Source organism: Ursus maritimus, unplaced genomic scaffold, assembly GCF_017311325.1.
Source record: "Ursus maritimus isolate PB19 unplaced genomic scaffold, ASM1731132v1 scaffold_16, whole genome shotgun sequence".
Classification (NCBI taxonomy): domain Eukaryota; kingdom Metazoa; phylum Chordata; class Mammalia; order Carnivora; family Ursidae; genus Ursus; species Ursus maritimus.
In genome coordinates, this window is record NW_024424008.1 from 34991670 (window position 1) to 35010185 (window position 18516).

Here is an 18516-nt window from a genome sequence, read left to right on the forward strand (position 1 = left end):
TGAGGGCTGGGACGCCGGGTGTGGGGCGCACATCCCGGGACGCTGCAGGGTTGAGCAGCACCAACAGAAACAGAGTTAAAGTGGCCAGAACATTAGTAGAGAACGGGCCGCAATCCTTCTGTTCCGTGACAGAGGCTGAAATTTGGCCGCTGCTGCTCTGACTCTCAGAAGAGGCACAGCAAACCGCCAGGGAAAGCCGCCAGAGAACAAAAGCCTGGAAATACCGGCTCAGAGAGTGCCCATCCCCATCCTCCCTCGCAGGGGACACGGAGACTCTACCCAAACAGGGTTGCCTGAGTATTGGCGCGGCAGGCCCCTCCCCCAGAACACAGAAGGCAGGCTGAAAAATCAAGAAGCCCACAACCCGGGCGCCTGGGTGGCGCAGTCATTGAGCGCCTGCCTTCGGCTTAGGGCGTGATCCCGGCGTTCCGGAAAGGAGTCCCTCATCGGGCTCCTCCGCTGGGAGCCTGCTTCTTCCTCTCCCACTCCCCTGCTTCTGTTCCCTCTCTCGCTGGTTGGCTGCCACATAAATAAATAAATAAAATCTTTAAAGAAGAAGCCCACATCCCTAAGATCCCTATAAAACAAGGGGCACGGCCTGGGACCCAGTCAATAATTTGGGCTCTGGAAACCCCGCAACCTCTCTTCATCAGAATGACAAGAAGGAGAAGCCCCCCCCAGCAAAGAAAAGACAGTGATTCTGTGGCCTCTGCCACAGAAATAATGGATATGGATGTAACCAAATTATCAGAAATGGAATTCAGAGTAACGATGGTCAAAATGATGAGTAGAATTGAAAAAACTATTAACGAAAAGGTTACTGAGAATATAGAATCCCTAAGGACAGAAATGAGAGCGAATCTGACAGAAATTAAAAATTCTATGAGCCAAATGCAGGCAAAACTAGAGGCTCTGACGGCCAGGGTCGCAGAAGCAGAGGAACGGGTTAGTGAATTGGAGGATGGGTTAATAGAGGAAAAAATGAAAATAGAAGATGGTCTTAAAAAAATCCACGCCCACGAATGTAGGTTACGGGAGATTACTGACTCAATGAAACGATCCAATGTTAGAATCATCGGCATCCCCGAGGGGGTGGAGAAAAACAGAGGTCTAGAAGAGATATTTGAACAAATTGTAGCTGAAAACTTCCCTAATCTAGCAAGGGAAACAAACATTCGTGTCCAAGAGGCAGAGAGGACCCCTCCCAAGCTCAACCACGACAAACCTACGCCACGTCACGTCATAGTGCAATTCGCAAATATTAGATGCAAGGATACAGTATTGAAAGCGGCCAGGGCAAAGAAATTTCTCACGTACCAAGGCAAAAGCATCAGAATTACGTCAGACCTGTCTACACAGACCTGGAATGAGAGAAAGGGTTGGGGGAGCATATTTAAAGCTCTTTCAGAGAAAAACATGCAGCCAAGGATCCTTTATCCAGCAAGGCTGTCATTCAGAATTGATGGAGAAATAAAGACATTTCAGAATCGCCAGTCACTAACCAATTTTGTAACCACGAAACCAGCCCTACAGGAGATATTACGGGGGGTTCTATAAAAGTAAAAAGGCCCCAAGAGTGATACAGAACAGAAAGTCACAGCCAATACAAACAAAGACTTTACTGGCAACATGGCAACATTAAAATCATATCTCTCAGTAATCAGTCTTAATGTAAATGGTTTGAACCATCCCATAAAACGCCACAGGGTTGCAGATTGGATAAAAAGAAATGACCCATCCATTTGCTGTCTACAAGAGACTCATTTCGAACCCAAAGATGCATTCAGACTGAGAGTAAGGGGATGGAGTACCATCTTTCACGCAAATGGACCTCAAAAGAAAGCTGGGGTAGCAATTCTCATATCAGATAAATTGGATTTTAAACTACAGACTATAGTTAGAGATGCAGAAGGGCACTATATTATTCTTAAGGGAAGTATTCAACAAGTGGATATGACAATTATAAATATATATGCCCCCAACAGGGGAGCAGCAAGATACACAAGCCAACTCTTAACCAGAATAAAGAGACATATAAATAAAAATACATTAATAGTAGGGGACCTCAACACTCCACTCTCAGAAATAGACAGAACACCCTGGCAAAAACTAAGCAAAGAATCAAAGGCTTTGAATGCCATACTCGACGAGTTGGACCTCATAGATATATATAGAACACTACACCCCAGAACCAAAGAATACTCATTCTATTCTAATGCCCATGGAACATTCTCAAGAATAGACCATGTTCTGGGACACAAAACAGGTCTCAACCGATACCAAAAGATTGAAATTATCCCCTGCATATTCTCAGACCACAACGCTCTGAAATTGGAACTCAACCACAAGGAAAAATTTGGAAGAAACTCAAACACTTGGAGACTAAGAACCATCCTGCTCAGGAATGACTCGATAAACCAGGAAATCAAAAATCAAATTAAACAATTTATGGAGACCAATGAGAATGAAAATACAACAGTCCAAAACCTATGGGATACTGCAAAGGCAGTCCTAAGGGGGAAATACATAGCCATCCAAGCCTCACTCAAAAGAATAGAAAAATCTAAAATGCAGTTTTTATATTCTCACCTCAAGAAGCTGGAACAGCAACAGAGGGACAGGCCTAATCCACGCACGAGGAAGCAGTTGACCAAAATTAGAGCTGAAATCAATCAAGCAGAAACCAGAAGTACAGTAGAGCAGATCAACAGGACTAGAAGCTGGTTCTTTGAGAGAATCAATAAAATTGACAGACCACTGGCAAGACTTATCCAAAAGAAAAGAGAAAGGACCCAGATTATTAAAATTATGAATGAAAAAGGAGAGGTCACGACGAACACCATTGAAATTGGAAGGATTATTAGAAATTTTTATCAACAGCTATATGCCAATAAACTAAGCAATCTGGAAGAGATGGAATCCTTCCTGGAAACCTATAAACTACCAAGATTGAAACCGGAAGAAATTGATTCCTTAAACAGGCCAATTAATTATGAAGAAATTGAGTCAGTGATAAACAACCTTCCAAATAACAAAACTCCAGGCCCGGACGGTTTTCCTGGGGAATTCTACCAAACATTCAAAGAAGAAATAATACCTATTCTCCTAAAGCTATTTCAAAAAATAGAAACAGAAGGAAAGCTACCAAACTCATTCTATGAGGCCAATATTACCTTGATCCCCAAACCAGGCAAAGACCCCCTCAAAAAGGAGAATTACAGACCGATTTCCCTAATGAATATGGACGCCAAAATCCTCAACAAGATACTTGCTAATAGAATCCAACAGTACATTAAAAGGATTATCCATCATGACCAAGTGGGATTCATCCCTGGGATGCAAGGGTGGTTCAACATTCGCAAATCTATCAGTGTGATAGATTATATCAACAAGAAAAGACTCAGGAATCATATGATCCTCTCAATTGATGCAGAAAAAGCATTTGACAAAATACAGCATCCTTTCCTGATTAAAACCCTTCAGAGTGTAGGAATAGAAGGTACATTTCTCAATCTCATAAAAGCCATCTATGAAAAGCCTACTGCAAATATTATTCTCAATGGGGAAAAGCTGGAAGCCTTTCCCTTAAGATCAGGAAAACGACAAGGATGCCCACTCTTGCCATTATTATTCAACATAGTACTAGAAGTCCTTGCAACAGCAATAGACCACAAAAAGGGATAAAAGGTATCCAAATCGGCAAAGAAGAAGTCAAACTGTCTCTCTTCGCAGATGACATGATACTCTATATGGAAAACCCAAAAGAAGCCACTCCCAAACTATTAGAAGTTATAGAGCAATTCAGTAATGTGGCAGGATACAAAATCAATGCTCAGAAATCAGTTGCATTTCTATACACGAACAATGAGACTGAAGAAAGAGAAATTAGGGAATCCATGCCTTCCAGCTTTAAATGCAGCCTTTAGCACCAGCTCTGCAGTAATGGATGGAGCCAGCCCTCGAAGCATTTTGTCCTTTATAGTGAGTACCATGCTTAGCTTTGCCACAAGAGGGCGGTGGAGAGACATGCAGGAGGAAAGGGGTTTCCCTTCAGATTCCAATGCAGGTTTTGCATTTCTATGGTCCTGCTAAATCTTGTCAGTGGTGTAGATGGGTGAGGACGTCCAGTGGCTCTTTGTTTTTTAAATAACCAATGCATTGTAAGTATAATCCGTAGCAACCAGCGTAGAATTACCCCCAGAAAGGCAAAGGAACTCAACCATTTTTGAATTAACATAATTAATATAGTTACAGATGTAAAACATTACATTCAATGCCCCATAGAGTTTTGCTAACATTTTTCTGCTCTTTCCCCTTCTATATTGTAAATTTAAGCCTCTCAGGACTGCCTTTACTTTTTCCTGATGTTACTAATAAATTCCACAGCCTGACCATGAAGACAACAGACCATTCTAATTGCCGGTAACAAACACCTCACCAAGAAACAGACAAATACACTCTGCATCATCAAATGATAAAATACCCTGTAGAGGGGACTTAAACGTTACAAGACTTTACAAGCAGCGTTGCAAAGTGCTCTGAATGTCACCCTCAATCTCTAAGTGAAGTCCACAATTATGAAAGGCAGTTGAGTTGCCCAGCAGCTGGAACCAGGTACCTGACGGAATTCAAGCATAGCTCTGCTAATACTATGTCGTCTTCAGGCAGCTGCCTTAACCTCCCTCCACCTGAGTTTTCTCACCTACAAGATAGTGATTGCACTACTCACCACATAGTATTGATATAGAGATGGCGTGAATTATTATTTTCCAGGGTTTAGAACATGCCTGGCTGAGTGTAAATACTATGTACGTGTTCGTTGAATAACTAAAACTGGTTGTCTTTTTTTTTTTTTAGGTTTTATTTATTTGAGAGAGAGAGAGAGCACAAGCAGGGGGAGGGACAAATGGAGAGGGAGAAGCAGACTCCCCACAGAGCAGGGAGTCCAATGCAGGGCTCGATCCCAGGACCCCAGAATCATGAACTGAGCTGAAGGCAGCCGCTTAACCAACTTAGCCACCCAGGCGCCCCTGGTTGTCTTACTTTACAGTGCAGATCTATGTAGGTAGAGATCTCAGTGTTCAGGCAATGGCAGCATTGTTTACTCAGGGTGGGCTCCCCTGCCTTTGCTCCAGACTCCAAAAACACCATTCCCATGAGGTTAACCTCACATCCTCTCACGTGCACCTGTTACAGTGCTGCCTTCCATGAATGGTTTCTATAGGTTTACCCTATAACCCACTTTTATTGACTCCCAGTCTTCTGAGTTTCAAGACTTTTTTGGAAAAAAGGTTTGTTAGGAAGGGATCTCCACTGTTCCTATTCATATGTGATTTTTGCTTGCGGCTGGTTTTCATTTGACTGGCCATCTGTGCAAAGGCAGGATTGCCTATGTATGACCGCGGCAGCGTCACTCCCAACCGCGTGGTCACACCCTGAGAAGATGGTGGGAGGGGACTCGCCCTGACCAAGCTAGTTAAGCCCTCCATGCTTCTGTTATTTTCCCCCTGCATAGTGGAAATTACACTCTCCGTCTCACAGGACAGCTAGTTGTGACGATTAAGTGATTTAGTGAACATTACAAAATGCCCAGCCATCAGTAGACCCTATATACACGTTACTTTTCATCACTATACACCTAATCACGCTAAAGATCACGCTAAATTTATCATGTTAAATGTATATTTAATCATGTTACATTTATATTTAAAAACTTATGATTGACTAAAGTAGGTTTGCATTTCTTTTTTGCCATCATAATTGAGTACACGTGCGTGCCATGCATTGTGATAGGCATTTTTCACATAAATATGGTAAAGGCTTTATCTCACTTAATCATCAATACAAACCTATGAACCAACTTTTATTTTGCCCATGTATAGACAAGGACACCAGGGCCCTGGGATGTGATGCTTGGAGGCAGAGCTGAGGCTGAAGACAGGTCTGTCTGACTCTGCATCATTAAGCTACAGTATTCGTTCCCTTAATGCCATTAAACTTCACTTTAGTGATACTGGTATTTCCTTTGACGTGTTCATTTTAATACTATTATTTCTTTACAAGCTCACCTCCATATACATAAATAAAAATTGTTTTTAAAACACCATGTATTGGGACGCCTGGGTGTCTTACTTAAGGGTCTGCCTTTGGCTCAGGTCATGATTCCAGGGTCCTGGGATTAGATGGAGCCCCATGTCAGGCTCCCTGCTCGGCAGGGACTCCGCTTCTCCCTCTGCCCCTCCCCCCAGCTTGTGTGCACACTCTTTCTCAAATAAATAAAATCTTTAAAAAAAAAAAAACCCACCACACATTTATTGATCTATAAGTATACTTTGAGCCTTTGTCATTAAACCGAGAGCTCCTAAGGGACCCAGTGACTCTCCCATTAGATCCCTGAGGCAATCACTTACTCCTGTCTTTCTCTCATGACCCCCTACCCAAGGCTTTGACCACAGCACACTAAGTGTGAGGTGAGATCCTTAAGCATATAAGACACACGCCAGAAATGACTATTCAGAAGGTAAGCCCTCCAGCAGGGCTCCCAAATCCAGAGGCTCTGCTCCTGGATGCAGGGGTTAGGAGTCCCTGTAGGGCAGCAAGGCCACGGAGGGCTCGAGGGCCAGCACTCACGTGGTAAGGGTGTTGAAGCCACAGGCCTTCAGCTTCAGCAAGCGGTCCCTCCAGTACTCCCTGGGCACCCGGAAATAGTGGATGGAGCCCCCGAAAATCAGGAACTTGTGACCGCCCAGCGTGAAGTATGGCTTACTCCCGACTCGGCTTGCAGTCTGGAGTCCCACAGATCGGTCCTTCAGCGTGAGGGGGGTCAGGTGAGACCAATTAAACATGCTGAGAGAGAGAGAGAGAGAGAGAGAGGAGAGGAGAGGCCGCCATAACCTCAGCAGAAAAGGAAGCTCCGTAGCAGGACACGCTCTGAGCGTCCCGCCGCTATTGTCTTCTCGAAGAAAGGAGAACCCTCCCCACTTACCCCCCCAAGCAAACTGTACCGGGCTGGCTGGAGCTGGGCATTTGCATATATAAGACCCTCTTTGTCTTTCACTCGGGGAGCAAAACCTGATAAGATAAATGGCAGGAAAAAGATGCACAAGATTCTTTTCCAGGAGAGGCACCGGCTGAAAAGAGAAAGAAAGAGCAATGACCAGGGGAAGGCACTGGGCTCGCCAAACTGAGGATTAAAACGTTGCCCTAACGGCAGGGTAGAGGCAAGAGCCACCGAGGCTCACAGCATAGACTTCTAGGCGAGCCTCAGGCGCAGGGACCTGTACCTGGATCCACTGAGGTCCCCTGCACCACCAGGACTGTCCCACAGCCCACCTCACTCCCGACAGAAAGCTGAGGATAGCCTCAGTCCTAGAAGCCCACAGCCAGGAACAGAACAGGACAGGCGCGGGAACTGGGGAAAGGGGGTCCTGGGAAAAGGTGGGGGAGGGGTAAGGGGCTCAATGAGGGGTGGGAGCACTCCATCCACCAGGTTCAGAAAGGCTGCAGTGTCCGATCCCTGGAGCATTTTGTCAGCATCCACACGCTGACCTTTCTCTCTCTGGGATACTGCACAGACTCTCAGCGGGGCTCGTGCGTATCTGAGGTGTGGGCAGAAGAGCTGGAGGAGCGAAAGCCTGAAGGGCGAGTCAGTCGATGAGGAGAGGCTCGGGGCAGATAGGAGGACCCAGGGGGACGTCCCAGTCCAAAGGGGTCCTTGCTCCACGTAACGGCCCCAGGGCGAAATAAACTGTACATGATCGGCCGACCAACAGAGCCGGGGAGGAGGTCCAGTAGGCCCTCGGGTTAGCGCGCTCGGGGCTACCCAGCAGCCGGGCTGGGCGCGAGGGCCGCAGCGCCTGGAACCGCGGGCAGCGCTGCCTAGGTTAAGGTCACCTGAAGCGCCGCGGGGTGCCCATCACGCGCCGCCCGGGGGGCCGAGGTCCCATGCTGCTCCCGCCGCCTCTCCGCGGACCCAGACGCCGCGCGCCGGAGCCGGGGGCCCTGGCCAGCAGTGACGAGGAGGTCTCAAGCTTGGGGGGGGGGGGCGGGAAAGGCGGAGCACCGCACCGGACCCAGCGTGTCCGAACTGCGGGTGTACGCAGATGCGTTTCAGCTGGTGTGAGTAATGTGGGAGGGTCTTGAGCTATGGCCCTGACCTTGGTTTTCCTCTACTGTGTGTCACCAGTCAACTGGGAGGGAAAGGCGGCGATTAGTGGGAGGAAAAAGGACAACTTTGCTACGCGTGTTCCGTGAGCTCAGCGTCTGTGGTGAGTGCCCCTCTGGCTGCAGACAGCGCGTTCAAACCAATGCATGGAGTGTGCACACAGACGAACAGTTCCAAAACGATAGGTAAATGCCAAAATAAAAGTTCCACGGGGCGCGATAGAGGAGCAGGTGAGCGACACAGGCTACCCAGTAGGAGCATAGTTTAACCAAAATGAGTCTGTAAAGTAAAAGAATTATCAGAGCAAAGAAGGGAGTGCTGTTCCTATCAGTGGAACAGTTTGAAAGTATGTACACAGGGTATGCAAGAAGTACGGTTTGGAATTCTTTGGTTACAAACTAGCAGGAGATGGGGCTGGAGAGATCAAATCAGGAGGAGGCAAGCCAGGGAGGGCGATGGAAGCAATGAACTGCCATCAGTTCAGCCTCTTTCCAGAGATTTCAAGCTGGAATTAAGTCAGGCAGTAATTTCCTGGAGATTAGGAGACTGCAAGGTGTAGGCTAGATGGGAAACAGACAAGTCATCCCAATAGACCTGGCGAACCCAGGATAAGGGCTGGAATTGTTCTCGTGGTGGTAATATTAAGCAAGAGGACAGAGTTGATTTAAGAAAATTTGGGGAGGTAAAACTGGTAGCTCTTGGTAAGTGATTGGATGAGGCAGATGATAGAGAGGAGTCTAGGATAACACCGAGTTTCAGCCTAAGTGACTGGGGTAGACGGTGGTGACATTTATTGAGATGAGAAACACAGGAAGTGGCAGAGGTTTGAATAGACAAGAGAATAGAGATGAACCCAGCTTGGAATCTGCTGAATTTGAAGTCCTTGTAATGAAGAGAAGTCTGATTTTTCTCTTTGAAGCCTTTGCTTTTTCTCTCCAATTTGAAAGAACAAAGCCTGTGGCATCAGGTTGAAATCAAGACTATGCTTTTTAGAAAATATTATGGGTTTTCCTCTCTTGTCTCACTCATTACAGGTATACTTTTTTTTTTCGGCAACTCTGTAGATTATCCATCTTTTTTCTCGTTCTTAGGTTGGAAGCAGTGGACTTTTGGGTTTTTCTACATCTTACCCAGAAGCATGATATTTAACTTCTCTCAATATACCCTGTTTTATAAATTTGGTTTTAACAGCTACAAACCTTTATTCTTCTTTGCCAAGGTTTTAAAAACTATTCTAGGGCTTGGGCCTTTCCATATAAAATGTAGAATATGCTTGTCTCTTTCTACAAAAAGCCATGCTAAAATTTGGATAGGAATTGCAATTGACCTACAGAGCCAATGTGGAGATTTGATATCTTTACTATGTTGAGTCTTCAAATCCGAGTCTTCAAATCCATGAACACGCTATGTGTCTCTATTTCTTTGGGTCTTCTTCCACTTTTTAAATCAGAATTTTGTGATTTTTTTTTCCCACACAGATCCTATGCATGCTTTGCCAGGTTTATATCTTAGTGTTGCAATTGTTTTTGAGTGATTTTTAAATGGTATTATATTTTTAAGTTTGGTTTCAGCACGTTCAGTCTCAGCATCTAGAAATGCCATTAGGTTTCTTGTATTGAGGTTGGATTCTGTGGCTGTGGTAAACTCACTCCTATTAATTCTAGAAGGTTGTTTTAGGAATTAAAAATCCAATTCCTTGGGATCTTCTACAGAGGCAATCATGTCATCTACAAATAGTTTTATTTCTATCTGTATATCTTTTATTTCTTTTTCTTATCTAATTGTGGCAGCTAGAATTTCTAGTACTATGTCGAATAAGAATGGTAAGAGCTGACATCCTTGCTTTGTTCCTAGACTTAGATAAAACATGTTCAGTCTTTCACCATTAAGTATGTGGGGCTTGTGTATGTGTTGTTTATCCAGTTGAAGTAGTTTTCTCTATTCCTAATTCTCTGAGAGTTTTTTTTTTTTTTAAGATTTTATTTGTTTATTTGACAGAGATAGAGACAGCCAGTGAGAGAGGGAACACAAGCAGGGGGAGTGGGAGAGGAAGAAGCAGGCTCATAGCGAAGGAGCCCGATGTGGGGCTCGATCCCATAACGCCGGGATCATGCCCTGAGCCGAAGGCAGACGCTTAACCGCTGTGCCACCCAGGCGCCCCTGCTGAGAGTTTTTATTATGAATGCTATTGCATTGTGTCAAATACTTGGATCCTGTCTTCATTTCTTATAACATTGCTATCCTAATTTTCTTCCTGAAACATACTTTTGCCAGATATAGAATTTGCAGTGTGTGATATTATGTGATATAATGAGAAATATACATTTGGTCTTCATTCCCAGTTCCTGCTACACAGCTCCTAAAGTACTTTGAATTTCCAGAATCAGAAGATCTCTCTCTCTCTCTATTTATTTATTTATTTTTTTGTTATTCATAACAAGCCTTTTTCAAGCATGTCTGAATTTATGTTAATGAAGTAACTTTTGGAAAGCCCCTCAGGATGGGAAACTGGTTGCCAGGGTACCGAACCACGTGATTAGAGAGTTGAAACTTTCAGCATCTGTTGAGTTAATTACCAATGGCCAATGATTTAATCAATTGTGCCCATACAATGAAGCCTCCATGAAAACCCTAACTGAAGTGGTTCAGACAGCTTCCACATTGATGAACTTGTGAAGAGGTGCTGGGAGGGTGGTAAGCCCAGAGAAGGTGTGGAAGCTCCATGCTCCTTCCTCATATCTGGCCCTACGCATGTCTTCCACCTGGCTGTTTTTGAGTTGCATCCTCTATAATATTATAATAAGCTGGCAAACCTAAGTGTTCCCAGAGTTCTGTGAGCAGTTCTAGCAAATTATCAAACATGAGGAGGGAGTTACGAAAAACGGATTTGTAGTCAATCAGAAATACGAGTGACATCCTGGAACTGGCATCAAATGGGGGTAGGTAGGGGACACTCATGTGAGACGGAGCCCTTAACCTGTGGGGTATGTTCCTTGGAGTGGATAACCATTATTGCTTCAAAAATTCTTTCAACCCAACTTTCTTTCTCCTCTTCTTAGACTCCAATGATATAAATGTTAGATGTGTTTTATTATTTGTTACTTTCCCACAGCTCCCTGAGTTTCTGATGATGATGATGATGATGATGATGATGATGATTTTGGCCTATTTGCTCTCTGCTAATCAGATTGGGAATTCTGTAATTCTCAAGTTCTTGGGTCTTTCCCTCTATCCCCTGCTATGATTACATCCCTGCCTACCCTGGTGTCTTTGGACACCAGAGGAGTGAGTGTCTCAGGACTGCAAAGAGAGAGAGACTCCCCAAAGTGGCCCTGCTGTTGCTGGAAGCTCTTCCTATTGACACCAAGGCAGGTGTCACTGGATGGGGAAAGGGAGTCCATACTCTTAATGACAACTTGGTATTTTATTTGGAGTATTAATACTGAAACCTAAGCCTTAAAGAAATGTGTACACAATGTCACACTTTCAATTTTGAAAGAACGGTCCTACATAGAGAAATTTAAAAAGTAAGATATAAGCAAGGATAATAAAAATATTTAAAGCCGTAACTGCTAGAACAGGTCATATTATCTGGTAATGCCTCAAAACTGAAATTCATGTATTCGGTTGTAGAAAAGAAAATAGATTTTTGGCTTATTTGGATTGTATTCAGGAGGAAAAGTTGTCAGATGGAAGGAAGAAAATGCTATAATGATCTTAAGAAATAAGAAGTGGAAATAATCTGTAATAGAAAATGTGCCAAATGCCTTTGTATTAGTGGGAAAATACTAGGACAGAATAACTATAATGAATATAAGACATAGTTCTCTCACTTGCTTCTAATACTTTCAAGGAAAAACATTAAATATAATAAAGGGTCATGGTATTTGTTTTTGTGGGTAAAAATACTTTGCTATGTGAAGCATTAAAATCATAGCTAAGAAATTATGTTATAGTACATTGTATATGTTACATTGATTATGTTGATCAAACGACTCTTACTTAACAGTTATTACTTAATATTCTAAAGAAATATTCAGGCTTCTTGCCTGGTTCTCATATATTTTTTCCAATTTCTGAAAATTTTTATAAATTAATCCAACACTCTTAGTTAATTACCCCTACTATAGCAAACTGTATATTATTCAGTTTCTCATATTTATCGTTCATTAAATTTAGGCATTTATTTATTTATTTATTTTAAAGATTTTATTTATTCATTTGACAGAGAGAGAGAGACAGCCAGCGAGAGAGGGAACACAAGCAGGGGGAGTGGGAGAGGAAGAAGCAGGCTCCCAGTGGAGAAGCCTGATGTGGGGCTCGATCCCATAACACCGGGATCACGCCCTGAGCCGAAGGCAGACGCTTAACCACTGTGCCACCCAGGCGCCCCAAATTTAGGCATTTAAATAAGATGAAAGTTAGAGCAGTTTCCATAATCATAAAATCTAGATGGAGAACTTGATCCAACCAAGGTATAACATGTAACATTTAAACGTGGAACAGATTTACCCTCTTGCCTTAAACAGCTGGAAAACCAGACCAGACAAAAATATTTAAAACAATGTTTTTCAGACATTGGACAGAAGGCCGCATGGGACTGCGATTCCTGAGATAAGGGGTGCCAGCAAGAGAAGGCCTATGATTTCATGAGTTTAGTGCTTGCAAGCAGCTTCCAGGGTACAGCGCAGTAAGAGGAAACCAAATAGAGATCCAAAATCTTAGGTCAATCTAAATGCTAAAAGAAAAGAACAATTGCAAAGATTGGATTAACAAATAAAATGAGACTTTCCATTGTTTAAATGGTAGAGCGAAGGCTGTGGTTTCCCCTTATCCTCTTGGAAGTAACTCCAAATTGACAAGGAAATGAAAGAGAAAAATGCAAATGTTCCTGTTCTTTGAAGCTAAAAGATATCAAACAAGACAACAGGCCCCAAATGGAGTTGCTTAAGTGAAGCCTCCTGTCACCAAACTGGGAATTACCCTTTCAGCTCTCCCAGAAATGGAATCTTAAACCAGCCAATCACCTGCTCAGCACGTGTGAGATAATCTGCATAACAGACCCCTGCCATCCCCTAAAGGAAAGTGATTTTGCATAAAGCAACCACCCTTTTGCCAGTATAATGTCCTTAAACCCCCTCCTTTCAACCTATTAAAAGTTGTTCATTCAGTACGGCTTCTCAGAGTCTCTTTTTCTCTGAAAGACTGGATGCTCAAATAAACTTAAAAAATTTTTAATATGACTCAGTTTATCTTTGAACACCCCATGTCGTGGTTCATGAAGTACGACATGTAAAAATGGCCCCACCAACAAATGCACTGGCTGTCTCCACAGAGACCTGGGCTGACACTAATGAAACTCACTGATACGATTCCAGCCTGCAAACAAGCCGGGCCCTGCAGACCTTACCAAGACAAGGAGCCCAAGACCCCATCCAGTTTATACCAGCTCTCGGAGCTCACACAGAGCTCCTCTCCTTGTCCTGAAGATGACTTTTTGACGTCGTGGCCGAATCAGCCTCATTTTAGTCTTAAATCTCCACCCCACAGTGAACACACGGGATGTAACATATGTGTTTGTTCAACGCATATACTTCCTCTCTCCTCATGCATAATCGTAAGTTTCCCTGCCCTTTCATCAATATGTGTGTAATCCCAACCCTGTGGTTATGACAACCTGTTCTAACCCCAGCTGGGGAGCTGGATTTAAGCTAGTCTCCTGTCTCATTTGGCTGCCTCTAGCATGAACCCTTTCCTTGCTTCATATTCCCTGTCTCAGTGATTGGCTTTACTGCACATCACACAGATGAACTTGGGTCCGGTTACACAACTCTCACCTGATATGCTATGTCCTAAAATTCCAAAGTTATGTTTGGCAGAAGATCTGATTTAGAAAGTGTTTTAAGATATAGTCTCCAAAGTCACTGTCACACTCATACTGCTCTCTGTCCATCCCAGGTGGACAGTTCTTTAGTGTAGCCCATGTCCTATTATCCTGTTTTTTACGTTGTATTTTTTAGCCATAGCTTTTACTTTGCATTTTTTCCAATAATTTCATATTTTGGATTTTCTTCAAGATAAAGATGTTATTTTGCTTTTAACATAAATGAAAAGGCAAGTTTATATGAGTGCTGCTGAACGCACATTTAAACATGTACTCATTTTGGTTGTGCTCTTTTGCTTTTTGTAATCAGAAGTAGCAAGTCTCAAGGCAACTGATATTTTAACTAAAGCTGTTACGTGAAAAATGTGGGTAGGAGAGGCCTGTGGAAAAAACACAAATAAGTAAACATTAGTTGCTCTAATAAGATAATTTTCAAAAAGTGGCCCAAAAGTACCATGAGGGAGAAGTTCACTGAGTATTCATTGTTTGTAAGATGGTCTGGATCACATTCTCCTAAGCGAAGTACCTCTGTGAATTTTATTGTGTGTGCTTTGGTAGACAACCAGTTGATTTCTTCAGCCCCAGAAGAGAAGGGCTGGGAACAAGCAACCATCTCTCCCTTCTGTTGAATCTTACAATTTGTAGAGAATAAATTCTCTGATCTAAATTCTGCGGGTGGAAAATCAAGTCTATTTAAGCCATTAACAAATCTGAACAACAATTTTTAAAACTTCAATTTTTACCACATCAGAGTTTGGATTGAAGTTAGAAAATATCATTTTAGTTGTTGCAGAGACTAGCATTTTGCTGTATCTTCAAATGGTTTTTGAGAAAGAATGACACTGTAACCTGGTAAAGTAATTGTGTGATACACATTGACTGTATCTTAATGCCAGAACTTTCATATTCCTTGCTACTAGTGGTGTGAAGACTTTTAAGTGAATCCACTAAATATGTTGGTCCTGTCCAACTCAGTGGAATGGAGGTAGACTTGGAGAATGTATAGTCATAAAGGGCAGCCAGAGAAATGTGAATATACCAAAATTATTTAGCCTCCAACTTAAATTATATGTTTATTAGTACTACTAGACAATCATATTATGACTTTCCTTAGATATGATGTCAACTGAATTCAGAAATATGTTATTTACAGTGCTCACGTTGGTTTAGAATACAGGAATTTAAGATGCTCCAACATTGTGCTAAAACGTTTCAATAAAATCACACTCTCTCTTAAAAAAAAAAAAAGATACTCAGTTCCCACTGTCAAAAAACAAAATTCAACTGAATAAATTTCAAGATCTAATTGGCTTTATTCAATGAGTCATGACTCAGGCAGCACCCCATATAGCAGATGGAACAGAGCTCTGAAGAGCTGAACACAACAGGTGACGTTTATAGACATAAGGGGGCAGGGACAAGGAAAGAGCAGATTAACTCATCTTTCTTTTGGGAATGGAAGGGGTTTATCAGGTGAATTAACTCACTAGTGCTGACCAGAAAATTCCAGATTTATTGGTTTAAGATTACCTTCCTGGGAGAGGTTGAAACTGCAATTAGGTTAGGTATTAAGTTTTGGTTTGGTTACATGGGCTTAGCACAAGTGACTGCATTTGGGAACTGTTGTCTCTTTTTTAACACCACAAATTTCTGCTCTATGAGGTCAGAGACTGAGTGTCCAGTTCACTATTGGACCCTAACACCTAAAAAAACTTGCTGGCATATAACAAACCTTCAATAAGTGCTTGTTGACTACATAAATGATTTAGGTAACTGCAGGAGGAGAGCTGGGTCCTCCTAATGTGAAAAAATTATACTTCACAGCCTGAGGTGTGAAGTGTAGGCTGAGAAGGAGGAAAGCCTCTGGAGTCTTGGGAATGAGTTTTGGAAGCAAGAAGTGAAAGTACAGGACTGGCCATCCTTTAAGATAAAAAGACAAGTCATCGGTCTTTGTGAAGCAAGTTAACTATGCTTTCATAAGGAAAAAACATGTGTGACTTAATAGGAATACTATTTGAATTGAGTTGTCCAAGTTGTCTTGGTTTTCCAAGTCTCTCTACACCAAAATGAATGTGTACTCTAATTTTATTAGGGACAGTGAGATTAGTAAAAATATCTGTAAAACAAAGAACCATCAGTTCACATGTCTCCATAACTAATTCTGTGATCTGAAGTTCGTGCATTTTAAAATCCAAACTTAACTCAGTGGCAGCCAGTACACACCTGCAGCTTTCTCCACAAATGGGACTGGCATCCATATTATCAAAAGTGGGGAGTGTAGCCCAGGGAAACCCATAAAAGTGCTTGTGGCCAGGGTAAGAACAGGTTTCAGGACCAGATGCTGTCACTGAAGAGCTGAGGGAGTATTTTTTAAGCATGACCTATAAACTGGCTTCCCAATAATATAAAAAAGATACACCCAAAGTTAAGAAAATATCCACTGGCTGTTCCCAATGAAGCAATTTCCTGTTCAGCCATTCTAAGAAAGAGTCTTAACCTATGGTATATCGAGAAACTATTCTAGCTAGAGACAAATCACTGCAATCCAAGGAAAGACCTGAACAATAGACCCTAAAAAGACTGACAAGTGAAATAGTAAAGGAGTTTGATTTTCCACCAAGGGGCCTTTCAAGTAGAACAGCTGTAGGATTGGGGTCTAGAAAGTTCCCTTTGGTTTAAAAAAAAAAAAAGTGAGGGCTGCCTGGGTGGCTCAGTCAGTTAAGCATCTAACTCTTGGTTTTGGCTCAGATCATGATCTCAGGGTCCTGAGACTGAGTCCTGCATTTGGGTCTGCGCTCGGCAGGGAGTCTGCTTGAGGTTCTCCCTCTCCCTCTGCCTCTCCCCTTGCTTGCGCTTGCTCTCTCTCTCTCTCAAATAAATAAATAAAATCTTTTAAAAAGGGATCTATGATACAGTCAAGAGGCAAAATAAATCAGAGGTTAAGGATATATACAAGTAAAACTGATCTCAGGTTTCAGTGAGGTAAGGTGGGGCCAGATAAGGGAGACAAGTCAAAGGAATGCTGCAAGTGTGTGGGTGGGAAAATCGAGTGGGAGAGAATAGAAAATGCCCTGGGGATTGTGAGGAAGATTGCCCAAGCACAAGGTTCCTGGCTTGAAGAAAGGCAGAAAGTGAAGATAGAGGGGCCTCTTCCCGCCTACCCCTTAACTTCCCCACCTCCTAGTTTAAATATATCCAGAGAAAACAAGGAAAGACAAACCAAAGGAGATTCATATCCCCTACTGTTTTCTTCACAGGCAATCTGGAAACCTGCAGAGCAGCCCTGACCACGTGGAAGTCAGACTCTGTGGGGGGAATAAATCCAACATGCGACTCTAGATTGTGTTGCAAGTTTGCTGTGGCTGCTTTTCAAGTACAGAAATGTTACCAAAGCTCTTTGATGGGACTACTACAAAAAACAAACCCCGGCAAGCAACCTGATCTGAAAGAAATTTATGTTGACCAAAAAGAGAGAAACAAAGTCCCTTTTGATGCTAGAAGCTGCGTGAAGATATGTAAAGAACTGAATACCTCTACGTGACAGAGCAGAAGCGCAGCAAGTCAGCCCAGAGCTGGGAACTGAAAAAAGGATATTTGCAAGGAGAAGAAAAAGTACATCCCCAGAATGTGAAAACCAGAGTTCTAACCTCAGCTCCTCAACTGGCTAAATGCACAACTTGAGATACTTTACTCAATCCTCTGAGATGCTTCTCCTCATGGTTAAATTTAGTCCCATTTGCTACTTTCCACCACCTGTTGTTGTGTTAGGTACCATACGAGACGATGAGGAAGCAGTAACAAATGAGATCTGGCACAGGTCCTCCCCAAGGTTACCTTTAACCAGAGGACACAGATAATGTTCAAAAGAAATCACCTTAGTTCCTGAAATTTAGAATTCGAGAAGTATGTGCAACATATAGAAATAATCACATTTTTTTATTTGTTCAAAAATGTGTGTGTGTGCATTTCCTGGATGATTCTGTGCTAGACTCAAAGACCCATGATATGTTTCCTACCCTCAGGGTGTTTGAGCCTTGATGAGGTGATCATCATACAAAGAGAAGTTCAAGTCCCCGCGCAGTATCAAGCACCACAGTGGAGAGAGCCCTACACAAGGCATTATGAGGAGTACGGGATTCATTCTGTCAGGAAAGCGTTTATTCACTTGAACGGGCTCTTGAAAGGTGAGAAATTCTCCAGGTGTATAAGTGTGGAAGGACTTTTAGGCCATAACAAAATGTGTAAAAATAGAATGCCAAGAAATTACAAGGAATTTTCCAGAAGTAGAGAAATACAGTTCCTTGGAATTCCTAAAGCAGAACCCGAAGGTGATGGGCTTGACAGCGGAGGTTACGGAAGCAGAGCGGTCAGACTACACTAGGAGTTTAGACTTGACACTTGGAAAGAGTCAGTTAAGGTCTGGAACAGAGAGAGGTGTGCAAATTCAAATTTCAGCGAGCACTTCTCA

The 18516-nt window shown here is 42.8% G+C and overlaps 1 protein-coding gene across 1 annotated transcript in view; it reads right to left on the reverse strand.

The window, feature by feature from the left end:
* LOC103660754 (beta-galactosidase-1-like protein 3) overlaps positions 1 to 18516 on the reverse strand; it is a 95472-nt gene that overhangs the window by 46879 nt on the left and 30077 nt on the right. Inside the window, exons 2-4 of the mRNA XM_040630641.1 lie at positions 7894 to 8030; positions 7005 to 7130; positions 6631 to 6846 (exon numbers count right to left, since the gene is read on the reverse strand). Coding sequence (XP_040486575.1) covers positions 6631 to 6846; positions 7005 to 7130; positions 7894 to 8030 — 479 coding nt within the window. The remainder of the gene's footprint in view (positions 1 to 6630; positions 6847 to 7004; positions 7131 to 7893; positions 8031 to 18516) is intronic.